This window comes from Pangasianodon hypophthalmus, chromosome 12 (assembly GCF_027358585.1).
Source record: "Pangasianodon hypophthalmus isolate fPanHyp1 chromosome 12, fPanHyp1.pri, whole genome shotgun sequence".
NCBI lineage: Eukaryota > Metazoa > Chordata > Actinopteri > Siluriformes > Pangasiidae > Pangasianodon > Pangasianodon hypophthalmus.
In genome coordinates this window covers 20,655,780-20,673,801 of record NC_069721.1, presented here as the reverse complement: position 1 = coordinate 20,673,801, position 18,022 = coordinate 20,655,780, and the positions used below count along the sequence as shown (strand labels likewise).

Sequence of the window (18,022 nt, the reverse complement as noted above, 5' to 3'; positions counted from 1 at the left end):
TCACTGGTAGCTCATACCATAATCTTTCTACTTCTCATACGTCTTTTCTTCTTAACATGGTACGATCCAGTTTACATACACAGCAATTCACCCATGAGCACACACACGCTGAAAGGATATGACATCACATGACACACTTCCTGTATGCATGTTGCAGATGAACATTTTGAGGGCTGCTACATTACTCACAAGTCTGTGTGTGTGTGTTACAGAAGTATGAATTTTTAATACAGAAAATATCCCATGTCTGCAGTCCATGCACTCTACCTCACGGCTGATCTGTAAGGATTTTTATTTCATTTTTAGGATTTAAATGTCCAGCTCGTTAGATCTTCATGCCCAGCTTCGCTTTCTGTGGAACATAAAAAGTTCTTGTGAAGGCAACAGCAGCTTAATCAATGCAAAATCACTCATGCGGGGTGGGGTGGGGTGGGGGGATGGGTGGGGGTTGGGGTACTAAACTAGGGATGACACCAATCTGATACCCAGTATTGTTTTTGGGCTGATACCAGCAAACTATGGCAAAGACTGGAATTGGAAAAAGTACTTTTGGAAATGGAAATATATGTGTACATATATATGCTTTGTTATATTTATTACATTTACAATGTAATTGAATACAAGTCATTTTTGTGTGAAAGAGTTTAACTTAAGTGCTTCAGTTTAAAAAAAACAAAAACAAAAAACTTTTTAAAGAAAACAATATCAGAAAGGTATCGTTAACAGTACTAGCTGACACTCAAGGTTTCAGTATCATTATTCGAAAAGAAACAGTGGTATCATGCCACCTCTATACTAAACTGTACCTTTCCTTGTCACTGGGATGGTACTCACAATTTGTACCTTTAGTGTATGAGTGTGTGTGTGTATGTATGTATGTATGTATGTATGTATGTATGTATGTATGTATGCATGCAGGTGTACACAAACTGCAAGGGCGAGTCAAATGAAAACCTTAAAAGTGCAACAAAATAGAATTGAATCAAATTTATTCTAGAGGAACCCAAACACACGTTAAGTGCTGGAACACTTTAAATGAGATAGACCTTGTGTACAATAATGATACACTTTTGTGAGACCTATTTGCAATAAAAAAATGCAAAATGAAGATTTAGGATTTCACTCGACTCACCCTCATAATTATGGTCCATTCATCTACTTTTTAGAGGTAATTTTATCATTTTAAAGGTACACCATATCCATATTTTTCCACATGACAATGTAAAAAAGCTGTACCACCACAGCGAGAATAAAAGGTACAGTTAAGTACTGTTTTACTGACAGTGTCGGACAGTCTGCATGCACTGTATATGTGAGGTGTGACACTACATCAGATCCTAATTTTTATAATGCAGCATAATATAAAGGGCACTTACAATTCCAGAGGCATGCTTGGGTTTGACACTGTACGTGGCTTTTTCCTTGGCTTGTCTAAAACATTCCTCTGCTGCTTTTAACCTGAACGCACACAAAAACAATCTGTTAGAATAATATCATGTACACAATGTTCTCCTAACACCAAAAGTAGTTGACCAGGAAGGACGTTGTCATAAATTTGCTTCTTTAGGTTTCACACGTTCCCAACCCTGGTCCTGGATTACTCCATGTCTTGCACATTTTAGTGTTTTCCTGATCCTGACACATCCTGATCCTGATCCAACTAATCAGCTAATTAGCAGTCTTTTGTGAGTTGAAGTGGGTGTAACAGAGCACGTGCAGGATCAAAGTTGGGAACCTGTGCAATATTTCACTTTTTAATATCAAACACAGTCAATATTTACACATTTAAATTCAAAGTGCAGCACCATTCCAGTACCGTTCCAGCAGTACGCTTCCTGTGTCCAGATACGGTGAAATATTACTCATATTTAGTTTATACATTAGTTTATACATTAGCAAAACTGTGTGACCGCTGAGGAACTGAAGAATTGAGGAAGATATTTACAAAAAAATATTTTGGATGTAACAGACTTCCATTACTTCAAACACCAACAACTCTTGGCTGATCGACTACATACGGGGTAATAAAACATTTTGATCTGATCATTCGATTCCTCTTTTAGGATCATCATCATTATTTAAAATATTATACAAACTGAGTTTCAGTAAGAGCTGCAGTAACACTGGTCCTGACTGGAGGTCAGTTTTACTTAGTGCTATTAGTTTAAGCTGAAACAGTGGCATGAAATTATACACAAAGGATTTAGATTTGGTCCGACTGTGTTACTTCACCTCCAACTCTCCTGCACGAACACACACACACACACACACACACACACACACACACACACACACACACACACACACACACACACACACACACCACAGTGGCGCCAGAGGGATCAGAAAAAGGCTGATGGCTATGCGGGGCACGGAATAAATCCCTGGTACCAAAGGTGTGGACGTTACCATACGCCCCTAATACACAACTAATCCTCAGTAACAGCCAGCACTCACTCTCACACACAAACACACGGCCAGAACTGAAACATTTAAGTAAGTACAGGTCAGAAGCACCTTCAGTTCTGCACTTGGCCTGTTCATGATTTCTCAGTGCTCATTTGAACTCAAACACTGAGATGCGACACTTAACTGAACATTACTGGTAGAACCTGACCTTAAGAGAACAGTGATAGATAAATCTTCTAGAATGTTCCTCCCCAAAATACAGTTGATCTTTGGGAGCTACCTTAATAATGCAGCTAACTTTTAATGAAAGCTTATCTCAGTGAAAATCTTTGCTGTAATTTGATATAATTTCTGGCTAGACGATAAGAGTTGTACATTTTTTTCCTTTTTAACCTTGGGATTATCCTGGCTGTCATGATTTGGGAATGTTATTTGGAAGAGTTTTTGGTGAGACAGGCTTGCGTTAGACTTGTGGCTCCAGCGCAAAACTAAAGAGCCAGAAGCTGGACACCAAACACGTCCTGCTTGACCAATTACATTTGGTCTAAGTGGAAAATTATGTAAATTTGATTTTTCGCCAAACACTAAGTTTACTGACTGTTAATGAGGTTTGGCAGGTACACCGAGTTTCCAGGGTGTGCATATCATCTCTCTCCGTGCCTGGTGCTTGCCTACTCCTGAGCCAAAGTTTTTTTTTTTTCCCCCTCCTGTATAACCTTCATGCAGTCCACAAGCCGTGATTACACACAAGGGGCAACTCTTCCACACTGGAGTTAATTGGACCTGACAGATTTCCACGTCGCCCAATCTGTGTGGTCTGGGGTTATTAAATCAGACGCGCTCACTTCTCTCGCGCTTCCGCTAGAAAACGCTCCACAGGTCCGCACCTTCTTGAAGCGAATGGCTAAACAAGAGCTAGAACAGATTTATTTACTGACATATTTTACTCCTGACACCCTCCGTGTCTCCGCCGTCCCTTTCTAACAAGGCTGGGGGAGGGAGCGCGGGGTGGGATGGCAGGCATTTCAGCTCTCATTTCCTTGACCTCCAAACCTTCAAAAGAGCCAAAAGAGCCCGAACAGCACCATAATTGGAGATGTGTTGGGCAACCGCAGCAGTAATGGGAGCAAGTAACTAACACATTGCCTGCTTTATAGGGAGCAGGCTTTGATGCCAGAAGAAGAAAAAGAAGAAAAAAAGCTCTGCTGTCTACGTGCATAATATCCCGATAAGGGAAGCGTGTAAGGTACATAGTGAGGTTGGGGGGGTGTTATGCATGTGTCTGTTCCTGCAAATGTGTTTCCAAGTCCGTCATAAAAAGAACAGGCGGTTTGATGTGAATTAGTGTCATATGGAAACTCTAGCCTCATCAAGGACCTGAAGTGTTAGGATTAAAAATGACAAAACCTCTGTTCTTGTACTCAGACTACAAAATCCCCAGCCATTTCCTTTACAGTCAAACCCATTAAAATCATTAATGTTTGGCACCAGCTCACTTTCCTTAACAGCTTCTGACTTGCAGCTGGCAGCCTTTTTTTTTTTTTTTTTTTTTTTTTAAACAGAATCTATCATCATTGCCTGGGTGGCAGAGAAACAGGAAAGTGGGAAGAAAAAAAATATCACAAAGCAAAAATAGGTTGCAAAGCTTTTGCGGGGTTGAGTCTCATAAAACAAGACATATTTTGTGGAATGAGAAAAGGCCATAACCCAGACATAGCTCTCTCGGCAGAAGCGTGGCTCGGAAGGTTTGGAAAAAAGTAGCTAAGAGCAAACAGATCATTTTGGACGAGATGAATTTGGCGGCTGAGAGGGCCGTCTGCGTGCAGGCCATGATAGTGCACTGAAGTGTTTACGCCTTTGAGAATTATGGGAAGCCTGTAAAAGGCAGCCAGGGCTCAGAGATCTGCCTGAGCAGTAGCTGGCTACTTTAAACACCGTACTCCTCTATACCGCACAAAACACAAAACGAGACCTTTCTACTACTTGCAGATGTTAAGCCTGACCCAGTGGATGAGGCAAGCGTTGAGCCCTGCTATGGTCGAGGGCGTCAGGATCAGGAGCCCGAGTTTGGCCGAGTCTGAAGCTCCAAATATGGTGCTGCTCCTTCACAGGGTCGCCATCCACTCCAGAACGTTCTCTCAGTGATGATTAAGGAAGCAGCAGGGGCTAATGCTGACACTTACCAGGATAGGGATGGAGGACGGCTGAGAGAGGGAGAGACGGGGAGATAGAGAGAGAGAGAGACAGACAGACAGACAGAGAGAGAGGGGACAAGCGAATGAACGTGCAACAGAGGAAGAAGGGAGCTTGAATCGCTTGGTTGAAAAGGTTCACAGCGGGATCACAAACCAAAACAGTGCAGGAAGAGGACAGACACCACTTATCCGCCATGAATGTGGATTTGATTTACATGCTCCACAAACTCTGATCCTAGTGTGGAACTCCAAGTCTGATCCCCAGATGCAGAGCACCAACAGCTCCACTGATACTATGCTGCTGGGGGGGGAAAAAAAAAAAATGGAAACCATTACAGGTTTCTATTGTTTCCTCATGGTTTTGTAGTGGTTTGTAATGGTAGTTCGTGTTTCCCATATGGGGTGATATCACAATGCAAGGGGTCCTAAGATGACCTATATCTGACTCAAGAAACATTTAGTGTTGCTGTAGTAGCACCCTGAGGTTCTACAACGTTTGAGATGGTGACCAAAGGCTGTAGTTTAATGCAGTTAATGGACCTAATAAACTCTTGTGATATTCATATTTCAAACACAGAGCTGTTACGTGCTCAATTCTGATGAATTTTCTATAACAGCAGCTCTGATGGTAGTTCTAGCAAGGCAAATCACAGGTTTATATTAATGTGCTTGTTAATAAATGGATTAAAAGAACATGTAATTGTTGATATGGCAAAGTTTTCTGTGAGGAGATGTTTATTTAGCTGTGTTGGAAGGAGTCTCCAGTGGCCGCACTTTGTAACAGTCTGATCAAAATCTGTTAGCTTTTCCAACGTGACGAGCTGCATTTTTTTTGGTCTCATTTACTTCATGAAAGGAAAAAAGGAGAGGCTGTTAAGGGGAACAACTTGTTTTACAAATGTTCCACAACATTAACCATATCTATAAATCAAAAGTATGCTTGAATTAAAATGAACTAAATCTGCTGTGGTACAAGAGGAACAAAACACTATGGGATGCCAACTGCAAGTTCACTGTTGTTGATTACTTTCCTATAACAGCAGGCCGCCAAGGGTTTTATTTATTCCTTATAATGATCCTGCACTTGAGGATGTCTGCAAAGACATCAGACAACACTGATCTACAGCATTCACAGTTATGTACATTTAAGTAGCAGCAATTCAAATAAATATATATTAAATATATACTGGCTCTGTAACCGCGTCAGTGATGATTGGCCATAAAAAATTTGATCTGATATCTTCGGTAGATGAAACCAAGCTTAAACATTATCGTAAACACTCGTCGTAAAGACATTTCGTATCATATTTGAACACTCAGTGTCCTTCAGCTCCACAAATGCTACAGCTAATCTGATGGACTGGCTCACAGCTCCACATTCTTACAACAGCGCTTTAGTGAATTCACCAGAAATTAATTCTGAGAGACAGCAAGGGTCAAAGTCAAATGCTTTAATCTCCAGCTCTAAAACTGTTTCTCCAGCTGTGAAATATTTCAACTTAAAATAGAGCAGTATAATGAAGTGAAAGACACTTAACCCTGTTGGCATATTAGCATTCACACACTTACAAAACTAAATATAGTCCACTTTCTTCTCTACAGTCTACTTCATTCGGTGTTAATGTGACATTCCTACAGCCAAGGACACCAGAATGAACCTCGATGGTGAAATTTGACTCTTTAACGACGCCGGCGAGTGATGTCCACTTTGGGTGAGTGCTGTTTTGAAGAGAAAGTCGAGTATCTTTCTGCTCGAGGCTGTTCCACTTAAGCCTGTGTTTAGCTAAGCCGAGCCTTTAAGCAGTCGGAGGGTTAGAGAAACAAATAAACATATGAGCTCCCTCCTGAGACTGGGGTCAACTTCATATACACACATACTCTGTCTCTAATATCTGTTTCTTATAGAGAGACTTAAAGTAAGAAAAATGAACTAAAGTATAAAAAAGCATGAACAGGAGGAACAGAAAATGAAAAGGATGTATAGAGCAAGTTCATCTTGAGCATTATCTCCATCAGCTCTGGTTTTGGTGTGCAGGCCAGACGCCTCTAAACTCCCACCTCCTTATTCAAGCGCACAAACGACAACGATTCATGACAAATTGGGGCTGAGTGACACAGAGGGGGAAAATTCTTTGGGGCTTTAGGTGCCATTGGAGAGCGAAGACAAACACTTTAGAGACAGATCTCCTGATTAAGAGGGGCAGCAAATGTCAGGAGAAAGGCAACACTGCCGCGTCTGCCGGTGGGAACTAATCTATCTGATGTCTCGGTGCTCAGGGGGCTATTGAGAGAGGCGCACTTAAAGAGTCAAAAGCTGTCACTTTGCCCCGTCAGATAAAGAGGCGCTCTGTTCAGCAAAGTGGCACCTTATCGCAGAGGAGTGGCGTGCAGCACAGACGAGAGAACAAATGCGCTGAAAGAGGATGAGAGCTCTTTCTCGCTGGCTGAGATCTCTCATAAATCATTCACAAGCGCATCACACATACAGCTCCGCTAAGTGACACTATTCAGGAAAAGTGTCACAACAACAATAGCTGCAACTGAAGAAGCTGCTCCATCTTGCCAAAGGCAACCCAGCTCCATTTAGTCCTTTATACAACCCTGTAGGACTAAAATCTAGGGGTGGGAACCTTAATTCGACTTAGATACAAGGCGTCTGGGATGACCACTAGTTTTAAAAATAACATCAACAGGAAAAACACTAGGATTAATGTATTCCTGTCCATAGTAAGCATCTACTACTACATCTACTACCAATACTATTATTATTACAGGAACCGAACAAAAACTGGCATTTAGCCCTTTCATGTACAAAGGTTTTTATTACTTAAAATAGCATGTCACATGATTTTTTATTTTTTCTAAATATTACTTAAAAAATATGGATTGCCTCCTCCACCTCTTGTTACTAATTTCTATGACAAATACCCTTAAAAAAATATCCTGACCATGTTTGAATCAATACCAAATACCAGTTCATCTATCCGGTAGCAAGGATAATTCAAAACAAACCCTACATTTAACCACTTAATTTTGAAACACTGAACAAGAATTTCCTAATGATGGACTGACAGGAGGACTGACAGACCGGTGTTTTTTAAAAAAAAAAAAAAAAAAAAAAAAAAAAAAAACTGAGATAGCCAGACAAGCGGCTTTGAGTTCCCGAATATGAATATGTAAGCAGGATCTCTGCATGATGAACAGGAACTGAAGAAAAACTATTCCAGACATTTGACCTTGCAGTATCCTTGACCCTGTTTGGATCAATTCCAAAATCTAATCAGTTCATCTGCTGGTTACAATGATAATTCCATAAAAAAACTCTACAAACATTCAACCACTTGTTCTATCGCACTAACACACAACCTGAAAACATAATGCATAAAGATAAAACTTTATACCTGAAAAAACTCTCAAATATGTTTATAAACAAAAATTATTAACATTCAAGTCTAAAACATTCACTGTTGTTTAAAATTACAGAGAATATTTTTTTGAGTAAAATATACCAATATTTTTAAAGTTCAAAGCAAAAAAAAAAAAAAAAAAAAAAAAAAAAAAATAAATAAATAAATAAATTAACTTTAGGAAGAGGCATGGTGCTCAAAGCTAAGATGTTTATATTCAATTTAATTTGGGATTTTGTGTGCAAAGCTTGTTGAGACAGTTGAGAAAGTGACAGAAATCAGGATAATAATTTATGTTAAATTATAGAAATGGTCTGAAGTGATTAAGAGGTGATTTGCATCTTATATATAATATACTTTATATTTACTATATTTACATAAAGCAACCTTTATACTTGCTCTCATTGTGGCTCTGAGAACAAGCAGCAATGTTCTGCTGTATCCAGAAAGTTCCATTTCGCGTTCCGAATGCCATGTAGGCAGCGTGCAGTTTTTAAAGAAAGCCTAAGGCACAACAGCAGAGTCGGATATAAAGAGCAAAGAAATTATCAGGAATCCGAAATCTTAACATTAATTCAGTGCCGGCTTGTTCAAAGACAGATAAGTTGAAAGGGGGAAGAATCGTGGACCTGGCAATATGTTTTTTTAAGAAGCCACTTCCGCAGAGTATGTCAGAGCCCCGAGTCTAAAAGCTTATATGTTGAATGAGTTAAGAGTAGAAGAAGAAGAGGGGGCTTCCGAAAGCAACTGGGTTAAAGAAACCCGATCTGAACTGTACATCTCGGGACAGATACAGCCAGATACGGCCACTAGTTCACGGTGGTTCCTTATGAATAATGGAGAAGCCTCTGTGCTCCTCTCTGTTTAACAGACCAGCCTAATTTGTACCTGTTGAACTCTCGCCGTTATCACAAAACCTCATCGAAACCACTTGAAGCTAACTGTATCAAATCAAGTCTTCTTTTCATTATCGGGGGTTAGAAAAATAATTCCCGGTTCATTTCACAAGCTCCCCCCTGTTCGACGAAGTCTAAAAGACAAGAGATATGATGTAATATTAAACATATGGCACAAGCTTTGGGAAAAGCAGAGCTGCATTTGCAGACGGACTGTGGCGGGTCAGGTCTGTGCAGAGTGGATCCCTTTATACCGACTACAGTAACAAACCACAGCCATTAGACAAGAAAAAATAAACCTGAGAGGTTTTGGGTTTGCAGGTATGTCAGACAGTGCAGGAGAAATGGATCAATGCTGACATTAACACACGGCCAAACACTGTAAAAGTAACACAAATGACAGAAGCAACTTAAAGGAATGAGTTGGTGAAAAATAAAATGTATACATTTCTTCCCTAGCCTAAATGTCATTAATCAGCCAAGACATGTTTGCTGTCTCAAGTTTGTATTTTTTTATCACTGGACATACAAGGCTGTAGCTGACTTGTAAGTGAAGCTCATATCCTCTGGTTCACCTGTCTACAAGTCTAAATCATCTCACATCAATCTGCATTGTGTTTGTCAGTATCTCAGAAATGATTATATGGTTTCTGATACTGTATGATACAATGTATATTATCTAGGAATACCACAAAGCTAAAAAGGGTCACAGCTCCATCTGAAAGCCAAATAACTTTCTTCAGAGGTTTTTGTGCCACTTCAAGCCACTTGAAATGAAACATCCCTCTCCGGTTGCAGCCCAAAGCTTGTGCATTCATAAGGCTTCAGATTACATATAGGATATCGTTTATATGTCTATGCAATTCTTATGTACAAACAACATTACTGACCCAAACAGACTTCAATCTTTTAGTAACGTTGTGTGGAAATGATTTCAAAGGGCAAACTGAACTAAACATTCCTGCCAGATTTACAAAAAATTTCAGATTATTTTCATACCCACACAACAAGAAGTGTGATTACAAGACAGCTTAGTGCAAAATGTAAAACTCAAAGCTCACAGAAAGCTGAAAATGACCACAATTAGCATTTTCTAATTGCAGCATGTGCTAAATCTTCCACTAACACAGCCGTGTCTTTGCAGCACACCAGCTACCATAAGCACAGACCAACGCTTCCACCTTTTACAGGGTGCCATTACTTTTCTCCTAATTCACTGACTCATCTAATTTGACTTTGATTTGTAGATTACTACTGGATTTATAAAATCAATATTGTGAAACAATAGCTTAAAAAAATCATTAAATCTGTGTCTGTAGTTGAAAGAAATAGGTGTTTTAAAGTTGACTGTGTAATATTTATATATCTGAATTATCCAATTATCCGATATAACGCTGATCAAGCAAGCTTCATATTAGTGAGTCTCCTTGTACGCAAGCTTACAAAAACATTTCTCCAAACAGGATTTTCATGAATAGCACATTTCTTGTGTTGATGCTCCTGTGAATGATTTACAAATAAAATTGTCTTTTAATGCGAGTGTGTGATGAGTGAGGCATGCTGTTTGCACGATGCTAAACCCGGGTCATAAGCCTCCCTTACTTGTTAGCGATATAAGCCGTCAGTCCAAGAAGCAAATATGTCCTGGCTGATGGATTACATTTGGCGAAAGAGGAAAACTGTAAATTTAATTCTTGGCCAAGCTGATACTTTTAACAGGCTGTAAGTTTAAGTAAAAAAAAAAAAAAAATACAAGTTGTTTTAAATCACACAGATGCAAAGTGTGGGCTTGTGGTGAGGAAGATTCATTTCCGTGTCGGAATCTCTAATGCGTGGAATGCTGCGGAGTCCACTTTCGGCTGTCACTACAAAGCCGGCGTCCATCACTCAGGCCGGAACGGGTGCGAGCTGTAACAAATTTGACCCTGCACTGTTTTCTGATCTAAAGCCCTTCAGCAGTCCCAGTGGGAGAGAGACGAGACCCTCCACATCTCTCACCTCAAAAAGGTAAATTTTACTGCAAACAAAGGCTGACGAGCGTGGAGGACAGTATGAAGTAACGGCACACTCCATCACAGCTCTGCCAACACTCTGCACGGACTGCAGACGCCCCTAAACACACCTTCACCCAGACCCTCTCCTCCTCCCTGCTACTTCTTACACTGAAACAGAAATGTTTCCAGAGCAATGCTGTGAAGGGGATTATTGTGTAAAACACATTACAAATCAGTTTGAGGCCTGATGAACCAGCAGGAACACACTTAAATGCAACACGCTCCGTCTTTACCATCAAGCAAAAACACAGTCTTACGGTCTCCTGTTGTGTGAACTGTTTTTAGCATTCCTGAGAGATTAGCGCTCAGGACAGCTCCAGATCCTGGACTAAACAAAGCATGCTCCATGGTAAAAGGGGACTAAATATAGACTCCACTAGATTTTTATTCCACTATGAGAGGTCACTCACCTTTCCTGCAAGATCAGCTTGTTCTCTTTCTTCCACAGGTCTTTGAAATCAGTGGAGAACTCATGCCACAGTGAGAAGAACGTGTTGGGCGAAACCTCTTTCTCGCCACTCTTAGGCTTCACAGAGAAGAACATAGTCAACTCCAGGAACCTGGGAGAAACAGAAACGGGTTGAAAAGTTAAGAAAAGATAACAAAACAAGGTAGGGACTGTTGGTCTTACAGTGTCAGCAAACCAGAGTAAGAGAGCTGCACAATTAACGGCAATTTTAAAGTGATTAAAATTGCTGGCTTCCTTAATTAATTAAAAATTATCACAACATATTAGCTAATTTGATTAACATTACATATTGTGATTTAACTTCTGAAATGGTCATTTCAAACTGATTTTGTACTTGTAGCCATTTTAAGTTATTTATAGAATATGAATGTGATTATGTCTGATATCTAAAATGAATTGAATTGTGAATAAACCAGTGATTTCAAAAATATTTAAAAATGTTTTTAGAAAATAAACACATTTCTAAAAGGTGCTTTTTTTTCTTGAATATTTCAATGCTGGCAGTGATGTGATTCATACACTGTTGTTGTAACAGTGTCTTTGTGTGTTAAATAAGAGAAAAACTCAAAATGGCAAAAGACAAAACTAAAATTAAGGACTTGTTAAGGTTAACGTACAAAAAACCTCTGCAAGATCCCCATTTTTATGTATTAACTAAACACAGCCCTGTTGGTTTCTATACATTCTATATTCTTTCGTTTTATCAGCGTGAATGAATTCATGTCTGTTTCATTGTTTGAAAACATACGTGGGAAGCAAAGGAGGCTTAACGTATGATAGCCAAGAATGCTAAATATAAATACAGTTAGACTCAAAACAAAATAAGGCACCACAATATGCACTACATTAATGTCGAAACAAAAACAGCAGTCATTTCAATTCAAAGAATTATAAGCTTATAATACACACTGTGAAAGATAAGGCTGTTTTCTATTTATTTAAAACAATAAAGTTTGCTTCTAAATTGTCTGAATAATAGTGTTAATACATTTCCTCAACATGATTAATCACGATATGCATATTAGACATTGCATTGCAAAATACATACGTGTAGGTAGCAGTTTGGCCTGAACACGCTTATTTCCTATTAATATATCTAATTATGAGACATTTATGAGCCTTTCCCTTTACTGCCACCCTGAAAATAGACCCCGCTGCTTACTATACAGCCCACTGTTCAAGTATCAGATTCTGAATAAACTCCAGTGAAACTCGAGCCGCGCTTCAGCACTATGGGAGCGGCATTTTTGTCTGTAACTCAATTACTGCCACTCTAATGTTTTGACTACATGTCAAATTTCATAGATCATGTGTTGCCCTAAACATTACAGCATTACTCCTTACTCCTCTTTCTACAACATCGAGTTACACTTGCTACATCTCCATGGGCAGCTTTTCTTTACTTAATTGGGGTATAATGGCAAAGTTTGAACTGAATTTAAACTAATTTGTCTTTAGGAAAATATGAATAACTGTCAGTGTGGAGGACGAAGGCTGTGCTGCTTTGCCATCTGTGACAAAACTCTTGGCTGTAGATACGTCGGGTCGAATCAGGATAAACAGACATGAGGACGAGATGAGGTAACGTCGGTCAGCGCGCCGGACCTACCTGACGTTTTACTGAGTTTATTCTAATGGCCCATAAAATATGTGTGTATGTGTAGCTTTACATTGACTCAATGTTTTTTCTGGTTAGACTCCGTCTATAGACATGTTTATACTGTCTGTGGATCCAAGCTTTAACTTCATACCAGAAAGCCAAATTTACAACCTGAACCACCACATTATGTGGGCAACCCCCACTTTTTTTTTTTTTTTTTTTTTAAATATAGCAATTCAGGCACTATTAATACGTGGTGCATTTCAACAACAATGAGGTCATTCAGTTTACTGGAATTTAGACCATCAGTGGATGTAATAAGAGCTTATTTTTGTGCTTTGAAAAGCAAGAATAATGAATAAAACCTCTGGAGTTGCTAAAACAAATCTACTAACCACGTAACACTGGTTCTGAGTATAGCGCATTAGTGGTGGCATTAATCCATTCCTCATTATCATAGAACTAAAAACTGACCTTTTAATTCAATTCAATTTTATTTTGGACGGTGCTTTTCACAATAAACACCGTCACAAAGCAACTTCACAGAAACCTGGATGTTAACTTAGATCCCTATTAAACAAGTCAGAGATGACAATAGCAAGGAAAATCCTCCAGATGACATAAGGAATAACTTTGAGAGTAATCAGAATCAAAATGGTCCCATTACTTGCAATCTTGGATTGGGCTTTAAAGAAAATATGATTAATCAAACATAATCAAAACAACTTTTGGAAAATTTAAGAGAAGACCATCAAAGTTTTCTCTTAAATTTTCATTTGTAGCCCTTCTACTAATCCATATATACAGAAAACTCTGAATATATATTAAAAATACATAGATATACATCTAAGACTTCATATTACTTAATTTTAGCGATGCACATAAAGGTGCTAAAATATTTTGATGGGTCAAAATTGAAATTTTACTCGTTCTGCACCTACAACTACAAGAGAGTTGCTTGTTTCTTCTGAGACCATGCAAGAAAAATCAAACCTATATAAATTTAGATTCAGCAGATAAATCAATTAATTGGTGTGTGTTAGCTTAATGAGTACCAGACACCAAGAATGACTTACGTAGATGCAAAGCAGTTAAAATCTCGCTGTCAGGAAGAAACTAGTGAAGAGAATATGCTTTTGTATTTGTGTATCTGAGAGAACTGTTACTTTTGTGAAGTGTTATACTTGGCATGGATCACCATCCATTGTTAAACATTTCTTCATGAATCATGAATGTTCAGACTGATTGCATTCTCAGGTGGCTCTGGTTTAATCATCGATGCACGAAGACCAAGTTTCTGCCAGTCCATGATGAGAACTGTACATAAGACACAGAGGATACACTATATGGTATGTGTATGTGGAGTATGTAGACACCTGACCTTCACACCCGTATGTGGTTCTTCCCCAAGCTGTTGCCACAAAGTTGGAAGCACACATTTGTATAGGATGTTTGTGTATGCTGTGGCATTATAATTAACCTTCGCTGGAACTAAGAGGCCCAAACCTGTCCTAGTATGACAATGCCCCTGTGCACAAAGCGAGCTCCATGAAGACATGGTGTGTGAAGGTTGGAGTGGAAGAACTCGAGTGTCCTGCACAGAGCCCTGACCCTAACCCCACTGAACACCCTTGAGATGAACTATAACTCCGACTGAACCCCAGACCTCCTCACCCAATATAAGTGCTGGACTTCACTAATGCTCTTGTGGCTGAATGAACACAAATCCCCACAGCCACTCTCCAAAATCTAGTGGAAAGCCTTCCCAGAAAAGTGGAGCTTATCGTAACAGAAAAGGGGAACTAAATTTGGAATAACATTTTTTTTTAAAATCACATATGGCTGTGATGGTCACGTGTCCACAAACTTTTAGTCGTATAGCTCAGTCCAGGAGAGCATCACTAGCCCTGCTCTCAGGTTGGAAGTACAGCCTGTCTCTCTTTTCTATCAGTTTGAGCAAAGCTAGCCAAACACAGTCATCAGGTATTAGGTCAGGTGTTGTCCCACTGTGGTCATCTGTGTCATCACACCATCACATCCGTTCTGCTGCACTGAGCCCTTATCTAACTGTGTTAAGAAAACTGTAAGTCAGGGGTATCTACAGTCCGACTGCAGGGCCAAACGCGGTCCGTGGACAGGTGTTAATTGGTCCTTGGCATCTCTCTGAGAATATATGATAGGTGGCCCACCGGCTAACACGTTGCAATTTTAACTTTCACCTGATGATGGCAGCAGTCTGTGTTAATACAGTTAGCTAAATTCCAAGAGCCTTTTTTCCCCCCCTCTGACTACACTACAGATTAATTTCCTGAAGGATGTTTAATCATGGCTACAGACAAAATCGCACAGTTAACAGTGGAGAAGAGACTATTTCAAAAGGGCTACTAAGGAATTTAATATCATGAGATATTATGAATCAAATCATGGACAATGAGGGGAAAAAAAAAGGATGAGTGGGCAAAGAAACTGAAGCACCCGGAAGCGTTCCTAAAAATGAAAATCTCATTTTTACAAGACTACCAGCAGACCTATTTAAAAAAAATAATAAAATAGTGGACTGTGGACTAGTCGAGTAGCTATCTGTTCCAAAACTTTCAAAAAAACAAAAAAAACAAAAAAAAAAAAGCAAACAAACAAAAAAAAAAAAACACCCTTTCCAATCATTGCCTTACATGATATGCAGTTGACTGCAAATATTTTCATCTACTCTAAAATATGACTTAGAGTGACTATGACTTTAGACTTTTTCCCCCAAAACCATGCTCCTTTAGTGTCTTTAGTGTGTAGCCTGCTGTTTTTCCAACCAACATCAAACACCACCACAGCAGTGACTAGTGAATGTATTAGTTAACCCTATGCCACCCATACTGTATATTTATATAGTTATCACCTAATAGTGCATACAGCTTTATAGTTTCTGTTAGCGCTTCTTTTTCCTTAAATCATCCTATTCTACTTTCAGGGCCTGTGATTTTGGTGTTAATTGATAGAATAGATATGTTAATAATTTAATAGCTTTAGTTTAGTTCATCAAAGGCTCAGAAAAAACACTCGTGTCCTGGGCAGAATGTGAGTTTGACACCTCTAGGCCCTACAAACAGCTTTTTCTTGGCGCTCTCAAGCAGAAACATGGCACCAGAAGTCCCTCAGTCATCAGTGAAGTGAGGTTGACTCAGTAAGCATTAATACAGACTGAAAGGCTCCTTACGTTTTGTGAGTTTCTTTTAGCTGGCTTTCCTGGGCCTCCAGTTCTTGTTTAGCTGAAAAACAGAGAGAAAACAAATACAGGCACTTAAAAAAAATAGCCACCAAAGCACTAAGCGATGCAGTTATGTCACAAACATAGAACAGATGTGCAGAAAGTGAAAGCGCAACTACAAAAAAAAAAAAAAAATCATTATCGTCATAGTGAGTGTATATGTGAGCCTGCGTGTGCGCTGATATTTCACTAATGTGGCTGTAATATTCAGCCTGAATGAAGCTGTTGAAGCTGCTTGGTTTTACGCAGAGACCGAGAGCTTGGCTGGTCCTTATGCTTCAGCGTGTGCAGACGGTTTTCACTTATCAACGGTTTACACCAGCGTGTGTTCCTTATTCCCAGGCATCTGGCTCCTAACACAAGCACTGATTCATAAAGGAGATGTGTGTGTGTGTGTGTGTGTGTGTGTGTGTGTGTGTGTAGCACTACTGCTATGCTTTACTGTACTAATACAGGAGTGGTGGTTTAGCATTTTTACATTAAAGAAAAAAACACTATAAACGCATTTATAAATTTACACACTTAATATCAATTCTCAAAAGGTTATATTAATATTTAAAAAAAAAAAAAGAAAAAGAAAATGCAGCTTTAGCCAACAGTTCATCAGTATATATGACTGTATGTACTGCAGAAGGATGAGGTCAATGTTATCGTACACAACTGCAGTTTGTAATACTACATGTCATCATGCCATATATTAAGATCCAATATTTATTGTTTTATGCAATATTCATTATTTAAACGTTTAATTTCAGTACAATGACATTTCTTTAACAAGTGCAATAATACACCTTCTACTTTGAATTTTTTTTATGTTTTTGCTTTTTATTGTTTAGTTTTGACTCTTTTTACCATTTACTTGCACCTACTTTATTATTATTATTTTTTCTACTATTCAGTGCTACATTTAATATGCTGTTTTGAAGGAACAATTGAATTTCCCTTAGTGGATTAACAAAGTTTAGCTCATCTTAAAAGTCGTAAGCTTTCACCATTAGTTTCAGCACTGGCCCGATAGCAAAGGTTTCCTCAGACGAGCAAAATCAAGGCACAAATCAAGCAATCTGTGTCAGAAAATTCCTCAGTTTTGACTTTCTGTTTTTCTGTTATCATCATAAATACCAATCTCCAGTGCTTTGGCTGTTACAGTGTCATAGCCGAGTTGCTTAAAGATAAAACTCTTCTACATCAGGATTTTTTTTAAGCCTTTGATCTACGCTCTTAGCTATCAGTACTCCATTTTACTGGCTGGATGGTCTGGAATCTGATTTGAGGTAGAAGGCAAATACAATAAGTCTAAGCAGGCAATAAGTCTAGCAGGTCATAAGAGTAAAATAAATGATGGCACAAATTTTTAGGGCTTTTTTTTTTCTTCTTCTTTTTTTTTTTATTTTATTTTATTTTTTTTTTAAACACAACATGCAGAAACTTCACACCATGCCTCTTTGACCGTCTGGCTTTTCTAATTTAAAAAATCCCTCTGAAAATCAAAACGCAGTGAAATACGCTTCTGTTTTTCCTGTGCACATCATAACGACTAGCGGATCATAAAACACACACACCCACAAACACAAAAGGAAGAGAAGAAAGAGAATAGAAAAGGAAATTTGCTCTGATCTACAGCTTGCGCTCTTGGAGAATATCAAATCATTGAGTGTGAGTGGAGTGAGATGGACTTCACAGACACATCAAATGCAAAGATCTACGGCTTCAGACACTAAACCCTTCGATTC

At 38.9% G+C, this 18,022-nt stretch overlaps 1 protein-coding gene across 1 annotated transcript in view; it reads right to left on the bottom strand.

The window, feature by feature from the left end:
- Window positions 1–18,022, bottom strand: part of fmn2b (formin 2b) — an 89,731-nt gene continuing 71,709 nt past the window's right edge. Inside the window, exons 16-19 of the mRNA XM_034309462.2 lie at window positions 16,239–16,290; window positions 11,372–11,521; window positions 1,377–1,458; window positions 1–352 (exon numbers count right to left, since the gene is read on the bottom strand). Of these exons, the coding sequence (XP_034165353.2) occupies window positions 326–352; window positions 1,377–1,458; window positions 11,372–11,521; window positions 16,239–16,290 (311 nt within the window). The 3' untranslated portion in view covers window positions 1–325. The remainder of the gene's footprint in view (window positions 353–1,376; window positions 1,459–11,371; window positions 11,522–16,238; window positions 16,291–18,022) is intronic.